Below are 21966 nucleotides of genomic sequence, written 5' to 3'. Positions count from 1 at the left end.
TGCAGTCGAGCGACTTTCGATGCGCGTCGCCGCGCGTTACTTGGGCGCAGTGAGGCGTCAGACGTTGACCACACTGTGATCCGGGCGCACTTATGCGAGTATCGTCGCGCGTGGACACGCGTCGCTAGGCGTCGTAGTTGAAAAACAAAATGGGACGCGACGCTTCGGCTCTGCACCAGTGTGAGTTGAGCCTAAGGTGTAGGCCTCTTCCAGTTTATGCCATTTTTCCTGGTCTTGAACAGTTTCTAACCACTTTGTTCCCGCCACTCCTTCGGCCAACGCATCTGTGGTCTTCCTTTTGGCGATTCTCACCCTTCAATAAATATAGATACACTTGTGTTGTTACTTAATTATTATAAAAAAAAAAGTATATCAATTTATCAACAGGTATTATAGATCAAAGTGACCTCGTATATTCACAATGTCCTACAATTTCTTGAACAAAATCTTACTTGTTGGTCAGCTGATCTTATGGTGAGATTAAAATCTATTAATAAAATGTACCTTTCAAATTAGATTAACGTAAAATTATACGCTCTAAATAATGTCTAAAAAAGCGCAGCTATATAGCTACGTGTTCAAATTAATTCCATTCGAATAAAATCTGTGGAATGTGAAAACATACTCAGTAAAGCGATTTGTGATCGCCCATCGACATCAACAACTACTATTGTCAAATAATTAATACTCGACCTAATTAAAAGACGCATGATGAGATTGACAGTTCATTTGTTTTAATATTTGGTCGAGTGTTACGAGTATTATTATTTGTCAGTAATTGTTTCGGAGAACGAAGGTAGGTTTACCTTCGTTCTCTGTCTAGGTTCTGGGGGTCCCCAGAACCTAGTCGCCAGATGGTAGACATCTTCTTTCAGCAATAGAAAACAACGCCTTCGATCAGCATCACGAAAAAACTTTACTTGCCAACTAGACACGAGACTGCACGACATGTCCTTGGTATATTTACATTAAAGATGTAACTATTTATTAAAGTTTCAGAAACTTGAGACCGCGTAGGTAACATGCAGATATGAATGAATAAGTAATTGACCTTTAAACGAGATGGAACCCATGCGCTGGCATTTAGCGGGAGGCTCGCTTGATTCATATGCGAATTGTTTAATTTAATGATGAAGATGATGTATGGTTACAAAACTTACTATTTGTCACTTGTGATGAAATAATTTGGAATCATTGCACAAATAAATGACTTCTCATTGATGCCAAAATGCTGCCCTCCTTGTCATAACCAACGCATTTGCTTTTTGGTAACTTTGAGATACTGGCACCTAAAGTTTTTTTTTCTTTGAATAATGTTAATTACGCTGATTTTGCTTAACAATAAAATTGAAACTAAATAAGATAAAATAATCTCAGCACAAAGTACTAAAAAAACGACCTCAAAGTTCGTGGAATTACATCTATTTGCCAAGTGCGCGAAACCGGATTCATCCCCTTGTTTGTCACCCTTAGAGGATATCAAGTGACGGGACGAACTCGTCGTGCGCCTGATGGTAGGCTACACGCCTGTCCAGAACAGCTGCAGTGCCACTCAGAACTTTCTCGCAAAGATCTGAGGGGCACTACCATTGCGTCCATCACTATGAGACATAAGTTGACAAGTCCCATGTGCCTGTAATTTCACCAGCACCATTACTCTTCTAAACAGGAACACAGTAATGCTGACATTACTGCTTGGCGACAGAAACAGGTAAGGTGGCAGTACTACCCTGGGCGAACTCTTTCACAAGGAGCTCTACTGCTGCTAAACGCGCATAGGCTTGTTCTTGTATTTGTTAAGGAGAGTGAATTTTCCAAATTGCGTAGTGTGTGGAATTCCTGAGAATGTACAGCATTAATCCGTGTGTTTGGACGGAACCTATCAGAGAACGGTTATCAGCACAGGTTAGTTTTGGTATTTTTAATGTTGGGTCTAAGTCAATAATTAGTGCCGTGAAAATTTTGTATACAGGTTTAATTAGGTAATATTTTGATTTGTTTATGATACTAAGTAGCGGATCGATCAAGTCATGCGCCTGGAGGTAAGCAATACGATTCATAACAGTTGCAGTGCCACTGTGCCACTCAGAGCTTTAAATCACAAAAATCTGAAGGGCACTGCCACTGCGGCCGTCACTCTTAGACGTAAGTTGACAAGTCCCATGTGCCTGTAATTTCATCACCCTTCAAAACCGAAACACAGTAATGGTCACATAACTGCTTGGCAGCAGAAATAGGTAACGTGACAGTACTTCCCTAGACGAACTCTTTCACAAGCTCTACTCTTTCTTCTTTGATTAAACTATTTATATTCTTTTAAGTGCTTTTTTGATATATTGTTTTCCTAATGGCGCCGACATGTTCAAATAATGACCAAAGCCCCTAAATAAATAAAGAGTAGAAAAACATGCGTACTCGTGGAATCTCGTGAAATTCTCTGAATGAAATGAAATTAAATTATCTCTATATATTTGTTTCAATAACATTTTATTTGAAGGATTTGAAGCTTCAGTCAGCTTTTCTCATCCCTATAAGATACAAAAACAAAAACGAATAATTACATGATTTTATTTCTAGTCACGATCACAGAATCTAGGTTTCATATTTTATAACAAAAATGAATTAAATTTCCCACGGCTAATAACAGTTGTAGCAGCTGCTAAGAAAACTGTGTCCTTTAATGGCATTGGTTATTAAGTATTGGCATTTAGTGGAGGATATAATAATTTCTGAGGTATGAACTTTAATTGCTCATAAAACATACATGTGCACCGCGCACCCGCAGGTGTGACTATGGACATTATTATGTCTATTTCTAATGCTGATCTTTATTGATTTAAAGTCATCGATTATCTCTTTGTATTTAGTTGCTATTAGCAGCAAAGGTGCGTTTAATTAATTTATATACTACTGAATAATATTTACAGATCTCAAAGATATTTGGAGTGAGGACTGGATTCAACCATAACTTGACTTGGACTCATTTATTACATTTGTAATAGTATCATGTATTATCTGATTCCTCGCTCATTTCTGTGGGAAATAATAAGAACTAGCAGTGTTAACGCGAATATAATATAGAAGTACAAATATTAAGAAAACAGAAAGTACAGTTTGATAGAGAAGACAGATAGGAGAGAATTATTTTTTACTCGTGACACAAAAGTCATCGTCCTTTGAACACCAGTATATTTACGCTCAACAATTACATTTTATTTTATCTATAAATTTTGTACTAACAATAGAATAAAATTAATTTGTAAGTTTACTAACAAAATGGATAATAAATTGTGTAAAATTTATTAGTTTTATTTATTTTAATTACTCAAAATATATTTAACCGGAAATTGAACCAGGATATCCACATTTAGCAACTAGCGTGGCCCCTCTGGCCACCACAACAACTGGAACCATAATTGCGAGAAGAAGTTTTCTACGGTGTTTGTTTATTCTACATTTGTGTAAAGATTTAGAATTAAATAAATAAAAAATATAAATATTATAATAATATTATCTAATAAAGATAACTTCAGCAACAAACTCATACATAACATATGCATGACGTATAAATTTGTCATAAAAGCTGAATTTAGTTGTTAGTGGTTTAAAATTCAATAATTTAAGAGTGTGTAACCTGTTTAATAATATAAATATTGTAATAATATTGTCTAATAGAGATAACTTCAGCAACAAATTCGTACATAACATATGCATGACACATAAATTTGTCATAAAAGTGTAATTTAGTTGCTAGTGGTTTAGAATGAAATAATTTAAGAGTGTATGATCTGTTTAATAATATAAATATAACAAATAATAATATAAATATTATAATAATATTATCTAATAGAGAAAACTTCAGCAACAAACTCATACTTAACATATGCATGACATATAAATTTGTCATAAAAGTGTAATTTAGTTGTTAGCTACTGTATCCTAAGCAGTCGATTAAGATATAAAGTGCCCTATAATTATAAACTCGTAACATATTAAAGCTATTAAAATTTGCGACATCATAGATATTTAGGTTACACACGAACGTATATAACCGAGATTTTCTTTATACGAGTGTTGTTTTTAATAGTAAAAAAATTATGAAGAACCCATAAAACAGTTTTAATTTGTATATAGGTATAATGTCAGAGTTGTTATATGTATCGATTTCAAATTTAGACGGAGTACAGATTAGATCAATAGATCATATTTCAAGTATTACAATTTTTAAATTTCTGTTATTATAAATGTTTTTAATAACACAATTTCGTATTGTGCTTCTTCTTCCACTAACAGTAACAACAATGATATTCATTACAGTCGATAATACTTGGTACTTGGTACTTGGTGCAACGGGCTGGTATCGACAATATTCATTAATTCGAAAACAGTAAAAAGAAAAGAGCAACTTCCGCTACAAATGTGAAAAGGAACAAAGAATGGGAAAAAAGTACTATTGTCACAGAAAATAGATCTGTAATCTCTGGCTAAATTTTTTAAGTGGCCATAATCACGAAAAAAAAAACAATAAATCAAATTCTAATTATTCCAATAAAATAAATTATATATATCTAAAGTTTGCACAATAAAAGCAGGTAGGTACTTTGTTAATGGTTGCATAAATATTTATCAATTTACAATTCTGCACGTTCATTTATTACAAATGCAAATCATATGACAGCGGTGAAGGGATAACCGTGAGGGACCATCATTACTTAATTGGTTATTTCACGTACATCATTTGTTACCATTGTACAAAACCAAACTTTATTTCAGATATATTTTAATGTTTTTCTCCTCAATAGTGGTCCAATTCCTAATGAAAACCCCTATGATATTCCAAAGATTTGCACAAAGCGTTCCGCTTCCACATATATCCTACGTGCATATCTTCAATGACTAACTAAAGCTATAAATGGTATATTCAATATAAAAATCCAAATCTGGCTAATCTCATTTGACTCAGCCTACATTTGGTGAGGTGCTGTTGCAATAAATATGCAAGAAAATAGTTATGAGTCTGCATGGACCTTAATATACTATATGCAATAAAGAGAAGAGTGTTATCTAATTATGTTAAACCTAAATAAATAACGTTTGAATTTACGACATTATTTTTAACTTCTACAAGACCTTAGGTTCAGATTATTTATTATTCATTTTTATTTTTTGTTTTTTTCAAAATCGATTTATTTCTTCAAACTAAGGTCTGGTAGGGAAAGAAGAACATACTTTATTTTGAGTCAAATATTTTGACTGACGTTTTGACTTTGATGTTTTGAAGACCAGTATACTAAACTTGCCTTTGTTAATCAGCTTTACATGTTTTAACAATCATCACTCTAAATTCAATACGTTCGATGTATTTGCGTACAAATTGTACTAACATGTCTCTTCCGCCGAAAGGTATGAAAGTTATACTTTTTAATTAAAAAATAAGTGCACATTTGAATTTCATCTCACCTGATGTAAAATGACGATGAAGCCGACGTTCGTCGTCGCATGCACATCTAAATAATGCCTATTCACTCTCGCCTTGAAAAGGCCCAAGTTATGCCATTGAAGGAACAAGTTCGCAGACAAGGAATTCCACTCCATATCAAAACGCTTCGTGCGAATCCTTGGAATATCCAAAACACAGGGGAAGAACCCCAGCTTACGTCTGGTAAGATAATAGTAGGTATGATGTACGGTGGGTGTGTTAGGTTAGGTAATGTATACCTCGTGTTCTCAAAGTTTCACAGCTGTCAAATCTATTTTTACAGCCTTTTAGATTTGAAGCGTCGTAGTAACATCTCTTTAAAGTTATTTAAACAAATTTATTTTTAACCGACTTTAAAAAAGAGGAGAGGATTCCACATTTGTGAACCGATTTTTTGGTCGAAAGAGGGTACTTCGGTATTGATCCCATTTAAATTTGAAGAAAATATTCCACTTCTAAGATAGCAAATTAGGGGATGAATCCAGTTTCGCCCACTTTCCGGTAAATGTGTGTGAAAGTATAGTGCTAAACACTTTAAGTTATGAGTTAAGGTTTCAAGTCCCTCTTCCCCCGGTGTTCTTCTTCCCCACCTAACCAAATTTAGTGACCAATACAAAAAAATAAATAGTTTTAAAATTAAGAAAAAAAGTATCAACCGTGGTAGGTACCGAATCTATTACATTACATTAATAATCTACAAGGCGTCGAAGTATTTAGCTTATCACTTGATTATAATTTTATGCGAATATATATATAATCGTAAAAGTACTTATTTTTACGATTATATATATATTCGCATAAAAACCTTTATCCATGTTGGCTGACAGCTCAACGTAATGAGCAGCTCATTGTCGATGCATCGCGACTACAGTCCGGGCAAGGTCTCGATGAAATCGCTCTTAAATACTAACTTATATTTGCGGATCATACACATTCTAGACGATCCTTTTGTCAATTGGTTCTGATTACTCTCATAATAGCAATAAAAGACTTGGAATTAAATACATATATAGACAAAGCCTAAAACATAGAGACTAACAAAATGTAACAGTAGAGCTCCTTGTGAAAGAGTTCGTCCAGGGTAGGACTCCCACCTTACCTATTTCTATCGCTAAGCAGTAATATCAGCATTACTGTGTTCCGGTTTTGAAGGGTAAAGGTGCTGGTGAAATTAAAGGCACATGGGACTTGTCACCTTACCTATGTCTCAGAGTGACGGGCAAAGTGGTAGTACTCGGATCTTTGCAATCTAAAGATCTGGCACTGTAACTGTTATGGACAGGCGTGTAACTTACCATCAGCACGACTTGTTCGTCTCGTCACTTGATGTTATAAAAAACAAAAAAAACACTGACTGTTGGTTTATGTTCTTTTTGGGACTTTGGGACTTGTCAACTGATGTCTCAGGGTCACGATCGAGTGGCAGAGTCCCTCAGATCTTAGCTAGATCTAGAGCTTATATCATGAAAAGAAAACATGCGTTATCAGCATTTAATCGAATATAGATCGATACCTCTCACGTAAGTCGTTGTTAGTCAAAATACCATTTTAACTTAAATATATCCTTTTTTTTTTAATGTATATTATACGTTCCTTAATTAAACGTAAAGAAATCACTTAATGTTATTTTTACTTACAAACATTGAACCTAATATACACAAAAGAATATATTAAAGTCATAAAACAAAAAAGAAACATATTTTAACTAACAACAACTTACGTGAGAGGTATCGAGATATTTTACCACTGTATGAGCTCTGTCTTATTATAATTAAGACTAGCCTTTACCGTCCTCCTCCTGAGTATATTCCCCACCCTTATTTATTATATATTATAGAAAGATAATATTAGAAAGATTATATTATTATAGAAAGATAATTGATGCTAAAGAAAGTCTGTGTTTATTACTCGAGTATCCAAAAAAATATTGCTAGGATATTTTAAGATTTTTCATTCGCATAATAAACTTTGTAATAGTGTATGCACGTATCTGGAACGCGATCCGCAAAAACACGATGACTTTGTATGCACGTCAAGCGAAGTAAAGATACATAAGTCTCATTTAATTAATGCCAATTTAACTAGGCAAACGCCAACATGTCAATGCTGCGATTGACATAAGTAACATTTGGTATTTGATATTGTGTTCAGTATAGTTGTTTTTTATGACCTTATACTGCTGGATATTATGAAACTTGACATGCTCTTGACCCTGTACGATAGCTGCTGGATACATAAATACAAAAACAAAAATAATCATGACTGTGACTTAATTATCGTGGCTTAGTTGGCATAGAGTCTGATACGGTTTGCTGGAAGACCTTAGTTTGAATCCAGCCGGATCAACTTAACAATAAACTTAAAAATTACAATTATAAAACCGACATCTCTAGTCAGCTGCTGGTAGCCACAAAGTTACCTGGCTGAGTGATGTAATAGATTTCTCACAGATGGCGCTAGGGGAAAGAAATCGTTAAAAACCATAAACAAAGATCTGCAACAAGTACATAAAAAAATTCGTTCCGCTAGTTCGGTCCGTGGCTTAGTTAGCATAGCGTCTGGCACGACGGGAAACGTTGGGTCAAAACCAGCCTGCTCGAAGGATTTTTTCTTAGTGTTCGATGTTTGTATTAATAATTATAACATGAGTATTACAGTAGATTAGTGTATATGTTAACTATATATAGAGTACAGTAAACAAGAAAAATGTTGTATAATATCGCATAATGAAATCGTATATTCAACGTGCTGGTATTCAAAAAATGTCATAAAAACAGATTATATCGCTTAGGCTCGAAGTAATTATCAACTTTTTTGATTATCTTTTGTTGGTTTCAGATGTGTACTACGAAAAACAACGTTATGATGGCTGGTTCAACAACAGAGCATACCCTGATTGGGGATCAGTGGGTGAGTTCTAACTTAACACATTAACTTAGTTTTAACTTAGTTATATTTTCGATTAGGAATAAATTACCCCTTTACTTTTCATATATCAATTTAATCTACAAACTCTTTAACCCTTTATAAAAAGAGACTGTTCACAACCTAATTTCCGTGGCAATTTTTATTGATTGTATGCACGTCAAGCGGAGTAAAGATACATAAGTCTCATTTAATTAATGCCAATTTAACTAGACAAACGCCAACATGTCAATGCTGCGATCGACAGAAGTAACATTTGGTATTTGATACCTAATTTCCGTGGCAATTTTTATTGTTTATCGTGCAATATGATTTCATAATTACATGATAATGTTTAAATAATAAAAATTGCCACGAAAATAAGCTAGTGAACACTAGTCCGTGAATTATCGATTTATCACCGGTGTTACCAGATGATTAACATGTTACATTTTTCGTAACTTTGGAGCCTCTCATTTAACTTTGGTTTTAAGACAATTTTCGTAACTTTTGAGAACGCTGAGAATTTTGTAATTCAACTGAATAAGTATATTTGTTATTTGTAAATCATAAATAGTTTACGAACGCATCCAAATTAGTCAAAAAAGTAACGCAAAGATGGCACAAACAAAATGCAATCAATCTTACTGGTTATAGCTTGGTTTTCCTTGGGCGTATTTACTTTTTATTTTTAGGATTTAAGTCGAACCAAACCTAACGCAACGTATACGAAAAAAATACATCATTAAAAATTTTAAACTGCACGACCTCGCCTCAGTTTCGATAAATGGTCCATTCCAATCCCAGATGACACTAGCCGAAAACGCTGCATAGCACTTTAAATGAAAATACTTAACAGCCATACGATTATTGGCTATAGTAATCGAAAACAATGCGTGATAAAAAAATATTTTGCACATTTATATATATAACATAACCCTTTCCATTAAATTAATTGGGATACAAATATATACAGGGTTATATGTAAAATGCTAACAACCTCACAGGACTATATTACTAACAACTACTTTCATCCGATTTTACTTTCGTACAAAAGTAAAAATCACTCTAAACGGTGAGAACTCTACGGTAACAAAAGAAAGCCCTACAATACAAATCCGATACAAACGGGGAGTATGCTTGCACGTTTGAACTTACTACTTTACTACCAAATACAGATCTAAAATATGCCATATAGAGATTTAAAAGTTTGTTTTGGTAAAATTGTTATATTTTGTAAAAAGTCATGGAACGAAAATTGTTTTTTTTTTTATGTTAGTAATACAGTTCTACGAGGTTCTTAGTATTTTACAAATAACCCTGTATATTACAGCCTGTTTTCTATTACTTCCATATTGCAACATATCTGTGTAACTTTCTCCGCACACTAACAATACTAATATAATACTTAAGTATAATTAATTACCTATTTAAGTTTATAAAACACACATCTTGTATTTAACTCTAAAATTGATGATAGCTTTCTCGGTATCATACTGCGAATGATCACTATAATTTTCATATTGGTATAATTCTCGGGTGAAAATTTAATTACACACTGTAGCTTTAAGAAGCTTAAATGTGATTTTAATAGCACGTTGCTATTTACATTTTGGACTTATGACCGTCTTCGGAGCCATAGTCAATGATGTAAGGAGTTAAAACCTTGTCGATTTATTTAAATGCGTCCATATTTCTTGTAGCTGTTACGTGATTATTGTTCTGAGAAAGAAAATTTGTTCTCAGTAGTGTGTTTTGTGGTAAGATGCAATCTAAAAGTTATTTACAATATATGAAAGTCGAAAGTTGTAATTATCAACCCGAAGTCGTAACATAGAACCACTTGTTCTTTAAAAAAGTATGCATTGTAAAGGTCAGTAGCCACACGTGACAGGCGAGTTAACAATCCTTAGTAACTCTACGATATAAACGGAAAAGAGCTACCCTCGTGAATGAAATTTTAGTAGCAGTAGAGCTCCTTGTGAAAGAGTTCGTCCAGGGAAGTACTGGACGAACTTAGTTAAACAAGGAGCTTAGTTATTTCTTTACTTATTTCTGCCGCCAAGCGGCAACGCTTACATTACAACGTTCCGGTTTTGAAAAGCAAGGGTCCTGGCGAAATTACAGGAACACAGGGCTTGACAACTTATGTCTCAGGGTGACGGGTGCAATGACAGTGCCCCTCAGACCTTTGCGATTTAAAGCTCTGAGCGACACTGCAACTGCTATGGGCAGGCGTGTCCCTTACCACCAGGCGCACGACTTGTTCATGCTGTAACTTGGAATCATAAAAAATCATCCATTAAGACTGATGTACATTCACCTAGAAGCTGACTTCAGCGTCACTGAAAACAAATGCTGAATTCGCTATGAACTCCTATCCTATCGCGACAGCCACTCTATCCAATTCCAACGCGACATATGGACACTGGCTTGGACTGAAACGTGTTTAGTACCAATTCAGCTATAAAATTCAACATTCACGTTGAAAAACCAAATACAAAGAAGACACGACAACAAGCACATAGAACAATTCGTGAGGTCCGCTGGTTCGTTCCGTGGCTTAGTTGGCATAGCGTCTGGCACGGCAAGCTAGAGGGCGTCGGTACGAATAAGACCGGATCCAAGGAATTTTTTCTGAGTGTTCGATCTTTGTATTAAAATTAAAACAAAAAGTGGAGTAATTTGACATGAAAAGTAATTGAATATCAATTCAATAAAAAATTAAATTGAACATTATTTAGTAGCTTTCGGTGTCCACGGGAATCCACAATATGATTCCTTTTTAACGATAATTGCAATTTGAAATGCAGCACCGGCGCTAGCCCATGTAGCGCCCGGGTTTAATCAATACCCGAAAATTCGAGTGCCAATGGTGCAATTATAAAATGATGTTGGAAAGCCATAGTCCGTTTTCTTCGCTTGCGCCGCGAGTGACGCTGCCTTTTCAGTGGCGTCGCGAGAGGCGCGAGAGGCGCCCATTAAGATCCTTTAAGGGGCATTTTTGAGGCATTTTTAAAATAATACTAAGTGACAGGACGAGCAAGTCGTGTTCCTGGTGGTAAGCTACATGCCTGTCCATAATAGTTGCAATGCTACTCAGGGCTTCAAATCGCAAAGATCTTAGGGGCACTGCCACTGCGCCTGTCACCCTGAAACATAACAAGTTCCATGTGCCTGTAATTTCACCAGTAACCGTACCCTTCAAAACCGGAACGCAGTAATAGTCACTTTACTGCGTAGCGGAAGAAATAGGTAAGGTGGTAGTATTTCCGTGGACGAACTCTTTCACAAGGAGCTCCACTGCATCGTAGGTAAAGCCGGCACTAATTAAATGCAACTCTAAATTAAATGTATTTAAACAAATCATAAAATAAAAGCCAAATTTGTTACGCCTAATCCACAAACCACATTTGCCATTGAGTCAATCAACGATATCAATGTCACAATTGACACGAGAAACCGAAAACAATGTTTGAATCAATGACTATCATAAACTATATAAGGTATCAAGTTACTATGCCACCGTTACGTTCATTGTCAGCTGTATATTGTTTGAGACGTTAATCAGCCACTTAGGTTTGCTAGTTGATTTATCTATCGACCTTGTTTTAATCTTTTTCGAAGAAAAATTAGCCTCTGAACAAACTACTGTTTAACCAAACGTGTTAAATGTATTGTTTTCAACCTTGAACTTTTTAGTATTGTTTACTGCTATTAGTTTATCCATTATAGTACAGTTAAATTGTAATTCTAGTGTAAATCGTAGACTTTTAGTTAGTTCTTCGCGTTTTTAATAAAATGTTAACATGAGGTATTAAAACACTATTTTGTAACAGGCGTAAATTGTAGTCTACAACTCCATCGAATTAAAAGACTTTCCACGTTATAATAAAAATATGGGCTGCAATTTTTCTTGACAAATAGTTCACATCGCTATATCCTAAAATGCACGTAGCATTTTATAAGAAAAATCAAAGAACTCACAAAAATAAGCTCCGTTAAAGTATCACTGTATTTCAAAAAGATATCATGGACATAAAAGAAGGGATTTAAAATTTTAGAGCATAGTTTGTCAGAAAAAGAAACATCGCATGACCGAAAACAGCATCCATATTGTAAATCTGTTTACTTTAATTTTGTAATACACGAAACTAGTACTAACTAAAAAAATACCCATATAATTTACAATTATATAATTTCAGAAAAAAAATTAGTATATTTCCAATCAAGACTTTCGCGATTGCTACGCATTGGAAATGAAACTTTTTTTTCGGAACTAAATCGCGTATACCGGTTTTCTTTTAAAAGAAACCATCGTTTCACAGGTCCCATGGTCTTGGCTAAAGGGTGAAAAAAATTTCAATTCCATGACTTGTTGCTTCAATTTCTGTGATCAGCTGGAATTCAAACTTCCACTTTCCAATGTTTGTCCTTTTGTAGCTTCTTTTTTCAAAATTATTTCACTTATTTTAATTTTTTTTTTGACAATTACGTATTCACGAAACGCCTGACAAGAACTGCATAATAATAAAAATTATATGTACCAACAAAAATCTGAGTTAAACACTCTGAGTTTATTGATAGAGGTGACCTTACACCTCAGAAAAACTGTCTTCCCCAAGTCAAAAATATTGATGAATATCAATACCATATATAGAGGAATTTAAAAGTACGAAAGACAGGTTTCTTTAATGTGTGTCAATAACTGGAGCAGAGCCGCAGATGGAAACTTGTAGGACACGTAAGACGTGTAATTTATCCGCCTCTAGGTCATGAAATCTTTTAAAAACATAATATTCACGTAACATTGGACTTGATAAAAACATAGTTAGTGCTGAGAAATTTTTAAAAGATAAATTCTTATCTTTTAAAACGAATATTCTTATTTTCCTATAAAATTTAATTACATTTCTACGTAAATCTATGACTATAGAGTACAGGTGTTGCCTGCTATTATTAATATTACTTGCATCATAACAACGTAGCGGATTATGACTATGCCTAAACCTTCTCCTTAGAGAAAATTTATTTCTGTATTCATCAATATGGGCTTACTTTCTTCTTCGTCTTCGACTTCTGACCCAATTCCGCTTATAGGTATCCTATGCACGCCATTCCTTCCGTTCTTATGCTATGATAACTGTGTAACGTACGTTGATGAACATAAAGTTCATTATGCTGTGGTTACATAAAATTGCTTCCATTCCCTTCCGCAGCAATGTAAATTGAGCCTAAGAATTTTACTTTACTGTTGACGAATGTTAAAATTAATAAATTAATGATTAATTATAATTCGTTCCTCAATGGCACTTTAGTTACTAATAAACATTTATATAATTTACTGTTTGTTTCCCTAGCGTTTAATTATATTTCAAACTGCTGAATTACCTATAATAATGATATAAATTAATGAAATACACTAGTTTTACAGTTTTGATTTTGAACCACTCCTTTCAGAAGTGGCATAGACGTAAACAATAAGTTACTGTGAACATTTTTTATTTTTTTATATGTGACATTAAATAAAAATCGGATTTTGTATTAACAATAGGTATTGGGAGAAATAATATTTCAATAATCATACGATATTACTAAATTTATAGTTCGTTTTATAATAAAAAATATATTATAGATATTTGCTGATTGTTGTACATACAATTAAGAATAAAATTTACGTTTCTTATAAATTTATGTTCAGAAAAATTATGATACTTATATGTATAGGTAGCAGTTTTCTTTTTGCAATCGTGTCCTGTCCCTAACAGTTGCAATGCCACTCATAACTTTAAATCACAGAGACCTGTAGGGCACTGCCACTGCGTCCGACACCCTGAGACATAAGTTGACAAGTCCCAAGTGCCTATAATTTCATCAGCAGTGCCGAAAGGTGGATAATTGAAGAAGATAAACTAACGTAAAAAGTACGGAGCAAATGTAACAACGCAACCTTTTTCACCGCCTTCTACTCGGTTCGAGGAATAAATTTTTTAGGCAAGCGTTGGGAATAGTCAGGAATTTTATTTCAATTTGCTTCAAATTTATTTCAAGCATTCTAATTAAAAACACTTTACAATGTTGACACCTTATAAAACGCCTTGCCTGTGAGTTTGTAATTAACAAGTTATGTACGGCTCCACGCGACCATGGCTGATTAACAAACGAGATAATTTATTAGCCGTTTGTTGTATTTCATAACAAAACAAACAATAAAATAGTCGGTGGTCCAGTTATTAACAAACACTTAAATTAATGTTATATTGTTCAATTTGTTAGAAATTACTATTGTTGAAATAAGATTGTTTGATATCCACACAGCTCTAGAAACGGACTCTAGAAACTTTAATCAATATGGCGATTTCAAGTGTAATTTGCTTACCAATTAAATAAAGATTATTTGCGTTTAAATGCCTAACGATTTTGATAAAAAAAAACTTTTTTTATGCATTTCGAGTTCTTAGGTTTTCGCGATTGTTACACATAGAAACGAAACGGTGTTTTGTTTGAAAAAACAAATATACGCGATTTAAATCCGGAAAAATAGTTTCATTTTTTATACATTTTTTGTGGAGGATGAAAACACAGTTGTGCGTTAGAGACAACGTGTGGTCCTAGGATGCATGATGGTTAAAAAAGTACCAAAAGTAGGCAGAGCAATAAGTAATAAGGCAGTTTAAACCCAAATATTTAATGATCAAAATGGTGTTCAAATAAGGACTATGTAGAAAATAATTATTTCATTTTAAATTTTATGTTCCTCAAATAAAGATAAAGTTATTACTTAATTAATGACTGTTTATACAAAACTGTTAAATTAGAAATCGTAATAACGCTACGACTCTAACATGCAACAACTTAAATCAACCAGAGTAAGATGCGGAAAAATTACTTAGGCTCAATTTACACTGTCTTATAACCATAGCATCATGCACTTTATAGCAATTGAGCAACATACAAAATAGACACAAACCAAAACACAGGTTGCGAGTCTTCCGAAGAATTTTCGGGAATACCCGCAGCTAGCCTACAGTCTTTATTTTGTAAGTTACACAATTGACACATGAAGTTCATAATGCCTTGTTATATTTTGTTACAAAAACTCGCTTTCAATCCTTTCTGCGGCAATGTAAATTGAGATATTATTACGGTAAAGCTTTTTTGTTATGATGCCAAGTGACGGAGAAGTCATGCGCCTGATGGTAAGCGACACGCCTGTCCATAACAGTTACAGTGCTACTCAGAGCTTTAAATCACAAAGATCTGAGGGACACTACGACCGCACCCGTCACCCCGAGACATAAGTTGATAAGTCTCATGTGCCTGCAATTTCACCAGCACCCTTACCCTTCCAAACCGGAACGCAGTAATAGTCACATTGCTGCTTGGTGGCAGAAATAGATATGGTGGCAGTTGTTACCTGGACGAACTCTTTCACAAGGAGCTCTACTGCTACTAAAATTGTTACTTGCTTTATTTTATGTATTTATTTAAGGGTGCTGGTGAAATTATAGGCACATGGAATTTGTCAACTTATGTCTCAGGGTGACGGGCGCAGTGGAAGCGGTCATCAAATCTTTGCGCTTTAAATCTCTGTGTGGCACTGCAACTGCTGTGGACAGGCGTGTCGCTTACCACCAGTCACACAATTTCTTCGTCCCATCATTTGTAAATAAAATTTTAAACAAAACAGTGTAATAAAACAGAAGAGTATGATAAATAATAGTTCATGTAGGTTACCTTATCTGTAGAGTCATTTTTGAATGACATAAAACCTCGTACATAGCACGCGACCGAATACCGGTTGCGAAATACGAGTACGTCCAGTCTACCATCGTGTGTCGTTACAAGTATGTTCACATATTCTAAAAACTTCGATGATATGTCCAGATAAAAACCTTATTGATTTGTCACTCGCTGACAATGTGAAATGTTGCTGATATCATCAGGGGTACACTACCTACATACATGTTTAACTAATTTGGTATTAGTGGGTTATTTGAATTTGCATATCAGCTTGTGAGCATCTACATTGACACAATAAAGTAATAAAATGTTTAGACTTATGATTAAAGAGAGACTGTACAAAGTAATCATTGCTTCCATTCACGATATGGATTATCATGGCAAATAGACATTGTAGTTTCGCATACTGTAATGTAACAAGGCCACAAAAGTCCTGCAAAATGAGAACTTTAGAGGTTTAAGATTTTAGGTACGAAAGGTCGGGACTAAAGCACTTATGTCAAAAAAATGCTTCATTTGTTAAAATATAAGTATATTTTTTTTGTGTTGTTTATAGTGTTGGAAGATGTGAAGAGAATGATAAATTTGAAAAAGAGCCTCTAGAATAAAGTCACAAATATATAAAATAAAAAATTAATTTGACTTTTGTACTTTAGCCGGTAGATGTTTTAATTTAAATGAATGATATTGGATTTTGAATTACTTGTCCGCCGACCCTAGAAATTAGACCCTAAATAAGAAAGTACGTTTGACCTCCATGACCTCCATGACCTCCTGATGGAAAGCGACCTAATGATATCGACGTTGGAACATGGACACCTGAATAATGCCTATTCACTCTCGTCTTAAAAAGGCCCACCCAAGTAATAGCGTTCGGGGAATAAGTCTGCAGCCAAGGAATTCCACTGCATAGCCATTCGGCATATGAATGTGGAAGTAACACGCTTCGTTAGAATTCTTGGAATATCCACAACATATGAGTGGAACCCCAGCTTACATGTAGTCCCCCGATGATGGACAGGGGAAGGCCCAAATAAATCATGCTATTTCATCGCATAGTCTCCGTAATATATCATGTTAGAATACCATTGTTTCATGTAGTTCATATTATTTTCATGACTATTATATGATAAAAGCACGTTTCACATATGGTCCCATGTGATTTTATTATACCAAGGGTACAAAAGACTTCCAAGGTTATATTATTAAAATGTTATTTGGCTATTTTTTCTTTAAAAAGGTAAAGGAATAAATATTTAACACTAAAAAATATTAGTAATGCACACCACCTTAGTAGGCATTTGCCTACTAAGGTGGTGTGTACTAGCCGTGTGTTAGCCGATGTTTTTAAATATTTTTTACAGTTTGATGTCGGCTTTTGCAAAAGAAACACTTCGTTCGCACGTTTCGACAACGGCAATTACAAAATTTTGCAGTGACAAGATATTACGAAATTTAAAAACAAGCAATCACTTAATTTAATTCAGTAATATAAACATAAGGGGCCGTTTACTTTCAGTAGCCAGTTATAGGAAAATTTATGGGCTGGTTGAGTAATTGCATTGTAGCATGCAAAATCTTTGGTAATTATGTAAGATTCGGTGTTTTTGGCTGCATATTGACGTATTGAGACCACCGAGATTGAATATTATGTGCGATTCAGTTGTCAGTAGAAATATTTTAATAACTTTAATTCAATTTTCATGTGTAAAGGACGACAACAACATAACGATCTCGGTGGCTCAAGACTATGCACTGTGGACGCTGGATGAGAAGGTTTTGGGTTTTTATTCCCGATAAAACCAATCTGTGCACTTTTCTAATTTGGTTCCGGTCTGGGTGTTCTGCGTAATTCCCTAGTTGGACCAGGTAATCGATATGGTTATCTGACACATTACTAATTGGGAAACTATAGATATTTTTATAAAGCTGTTTCGAATCGACGATGCCTTAATGAACAGTTATGAAAAGTTCTAACAAAAGATGTACAAGTATTGTTAGTATTGTGAAATTTAATATTTAACTAACATTTTATAATATAAGGTCACATACGTTTTTCTGACCCAAAAGTAAGTAGCTAAAGCACTTGTGTTATGGAAATCAGAAACAACGCCTGTACCACACACACCCAGACCCGAGACAATATACTCGTAGAAAAGCTAGTTTTCCTACATAAACCCTGCTGGGGATCAAACCCGGGACCTCAAAGATGGCGACACCATGAAACCAGTGTGCAAGCCACTCGACCACGGAGGTCATCATACATTTTGTCATTAACGACCGCATGTAACATAATATAACTCTAAAAACGAACAAGGCGTGCCGTACTAACCATCTAAGTAATTCACCTCAAGAATGCAGCCTTAAGTCTAATTTCAACAAAATATTTCGTAATACAAATCAACAAACATCGCCGCGTGGACACGACACTCGCCGTACGAAGGTCTTACACAAAACATACCTACTCAAGTAGAATTGTTATCGAAGGACAGTTGCATCATTTGTAAACCTCGCAATTGAGCTAAATTAATAATAAGACAAATATTAATAATAGTAATGATTTATTAAAGCGTTAAAATACAATTATAAAACAACGTGAGCAAATAGAGTCCATAACCATAATGATTACGATATATGTGAGCAAATAAACAATTTGTGGCCGAATTCTCCTCGTCCCTAATTTGCTTTTCATGCAATGTACGGATCCGATCGTTGTGACCTCTAGCCTATACTGCAAGTCAGTATATCAAATTATGAAATTTGTGTTAGCTATGAGGTCTTAAAAAGTACCTACCCAATGAAAACTTAAACGGAAACACAATCTGATCGCAGTCTAAACATTGTATAAATATTTATTTGTTCATTTTATTTTTATTTTTGGAATATTTATACCGAATTTTTAACAACAGACATATGTTAAGTAACAGGTGAAATTGCTAATTACAAATCTCCACAAGTAGCACAAAAAATAAGTTATTCAATTTTTAGTCAGCAAAAACTAAAACATTATTATTGAAATGTAAACAACGTAATATTATTTTACACGTTGAGAACAGGTACACGTGCCAATACAGGGAAAAAATGAAAAACATTGAACCTTATATAGCCCAACCAACAACACAACCAACAGCACATCTTAAAGACAAGAAACAAATAATGAGAGATTAAGTAAAGTATTGCTTACTAAACGTTCGTCGAATTGAGCCTACACTGGTACTGAACATCTAAAAAATGTCAATAGACGATTGATTGTACTCCTTAATTGCTGTGATAAAAAATGAATTGTGCTTATAATTTTGATCATCGCCCCGGGTACACACGACAGCGGTCGACGCCTTAGACACAGCTGGGGGCCTACCACAATCTCTTAAAACAATATTACTTTAACCTTACATTGACTTATCGTACCATTACGCGCTTAAAGTAAACTTATTGTAATGTTAAAACTATGATGTTTTATTGGCAGCTTTGTGACTATTCATTCACCCAGTTCGTACTATAACGCGACTTTAACATTACAGTAATATTGCTCTAATGACAAATTTAACAATCTTAAAATAGTTACACGGATGCAATGGAAACAATATTATTTTCAGTTTTATTGTCTTAATATTGATTTGTAATGATTTAAAGTTAAGTTGAACATATTTATTTACATATATCTCTTCAATAGTTTGTTTATTTTTTTATTTAATAGCACATAGTAAATTAAGCGATGTTTATTTCGTACTGGTTAGTCCTAAAGGATAATGTAGACAAGAGTTCCGATGAATCAATTTTACTGATTATTTTTCTTTTTTTTTTGTAATACCAAGTTTACTGATTATTTTTCTTTTTTTTTTGTAATACCAAGTGACGGCACGAACAAGTCGTGCGCCTGGTAGGAAGCCACACGCCTGCCCATAACAGTTGCAGCGTATACTCAGAGCTTTAAATCATAAAGATCTGGAGGCACCGCCACTGCGCCCGTCACCCTAAGACATAAGTTGACAAGTCCTACGTGCCTGTAATTTCACCAGCACCCTTACCCTTCACAACCGAAACACAGTAAAGTAACCATTACTGCTTGGCGGTAGAAATAGGTAAGGTGGCAGTCTTCCCTGGATGAGATCTTTCACAAGGAGCTCTACTGCAACACTTTTATGTTATATGGGAAGCAAATGTCATTCCCTTTTCGCCTATAATCTAGAGGTAGCAAATGATAACGCTTACAACGCTCCACATAACCTGCCTTTCGCTGTTTTGTCTTATACTCTAAGTTCTCTCACTGCTAGGTACAGGCGTCCTCTCACAATCGAAAGACTTGGGCTATAGTTCTTACGCGGGTCGAATTCGAATTGGGAACATCACACACATCACTAAATTTGCAAATGTGTCTAGGTTTCCTCACGATGTTTTATTTTACTGAGAAGCTCATGGTAATTTTCGAACTAAATTTTGCGCATAAAGTTCGAAAAACTGAGAGGTCCTCATCCTTTAGTTAGCATCCTTTTGGAATACGTTAGTAACTTACATGTGATATGTTTGCCGAAACGTTTTTCGTCACTGTGAATAGATAGGTACATAGATAGATAGAAGAGATATGTACCTTCATATTTTCAAGCGACACACATACATCTTTAAACATTTTTGCAAAGTAACCTTACTGTTCTAAACTCTCAATAGAACATCTGCCGATGAGCTTGCGCCATCGACTCCGCGCAACAAAATTATTCGCAGCCGCAGCATATAATACGTCCGATCAATCACGACATCGTCCGCGTAAGAAGCGGTTTAGGATCTTCGTTATACACATTTGACAGATCGATTAATAATAAGTGGGCACAAACATGATTATACTGTACGATTACACAGGTAACTAACTATTTTTGACTCTCACGTTACTCTACGTCATTTTCTATTTATCCGCCATCCCTTTTCCATCATTGAGGACTAAAAATAGGCTGGGATCCCACCCCTATGTAGTGGATATTCCAACTTCGCACGAGACGTTTCGCTTCCACATTTATAACGGCAATGGAATGGAATTCCTTGTCTGCAGACTTATTCCTTGAACGCTATAACTTGGACCCTTTCTAGGCGACAGTGAATAGGCATTATATAGGTTTGTATTGTATGCTCCATGGTCGACCTCATCGTCACTTTCCATCACGTGAGATGAAAGTGAAATACGCACTTGTTTAAAAAAAAGATAATATGAAAAGAATCCGGCGCCAACATAAAAACATATTTGCACATTTTTAATAAATAAGTTAAAAGTTTGTCTGAATATCTATCTATATGTTATAATATATCACAAAAAAATAAAGTGGGAAATTTTTAACAACTGAATCGAAAAGTTGCTTGAATTTTTATTACATTATTTCTAAACGTTGCCGATCACAATTTGTGTTATACGCGAAATACGAGACAACATAAAATTAAGTATACTATCAAGCAAACCTAAGTAAGTGGGTTAAGAAACCAATACATAAAATGTAGGTAAACTTTATTATGTATTACCTAACATTAGACTATGTAGCACACTTCGGTTTATTGAAAGACCATAAGTACGAGACCTACGCAAGTCTACGTCCAATAATTTCAATTTACAGTTTAAATTAGCATTTTAATAACCTCATATACAGTTTAACGTTGCACAAATCCAATAACAGCTTGAAAATGGACAATTTTAAATCTTTAATGTTAACTTGTCACTCATCCGATTGGAAAAATGGAGTTTATTACATTTCACAAATAGTAAAACATCTCTATCTATAGAACATATTCCAGCAAAAGCGTCATTTTATCCTGGTCATGTACACATGAACTGTTTTTGATTACATTCAAAAGTAAATGTC

General features: G+C 34.5%; 1 protein-coding gene across 1 annotated transcript in view; it reads left to right on the top strand.

Annotated features, from left to right (window-relative positions):
* The window catches only part of LOC113235579 (dual oxidase), a 75311-nt gene that overhangs the window by 32589 nt on the left and 20756 nt on the right, over positions 1–21966 (top strand). Inside the window, exon 3 of the mRNA XM_026471323.1 lies at positions 8318–8389. Coding sequence (XP_026327108.1) covers positions 8318–8389 — 72 coding nt within the window. The remainder of the gene's footprint in view (positions 1–8317; positions 8390–21966) is intronic.

Source organism: Hyposmocoma kahamanoa, unplaced genomic scaffold (genome assembly GCF_003589595.1).
Source record: "Hyposmocoma kahamanoa isolate Upper Pololo Valley unplaced genomic scaffold, ASM358959v1 88, whole genome shotgun sequence".
Taxonomy (NCBI): domain Eukaryota; kingdom Metazoa; phylum Arthropoda; class Insecta; order Lepidoptera; family Cosmopterigidae; genus Hyposmocoma; species Hyposmocoma kahamanoa.
Note: the sequence above shows the minus strand (reverse complement) of the source record. Positions and strands in the feature narration are given on the sequence as shown.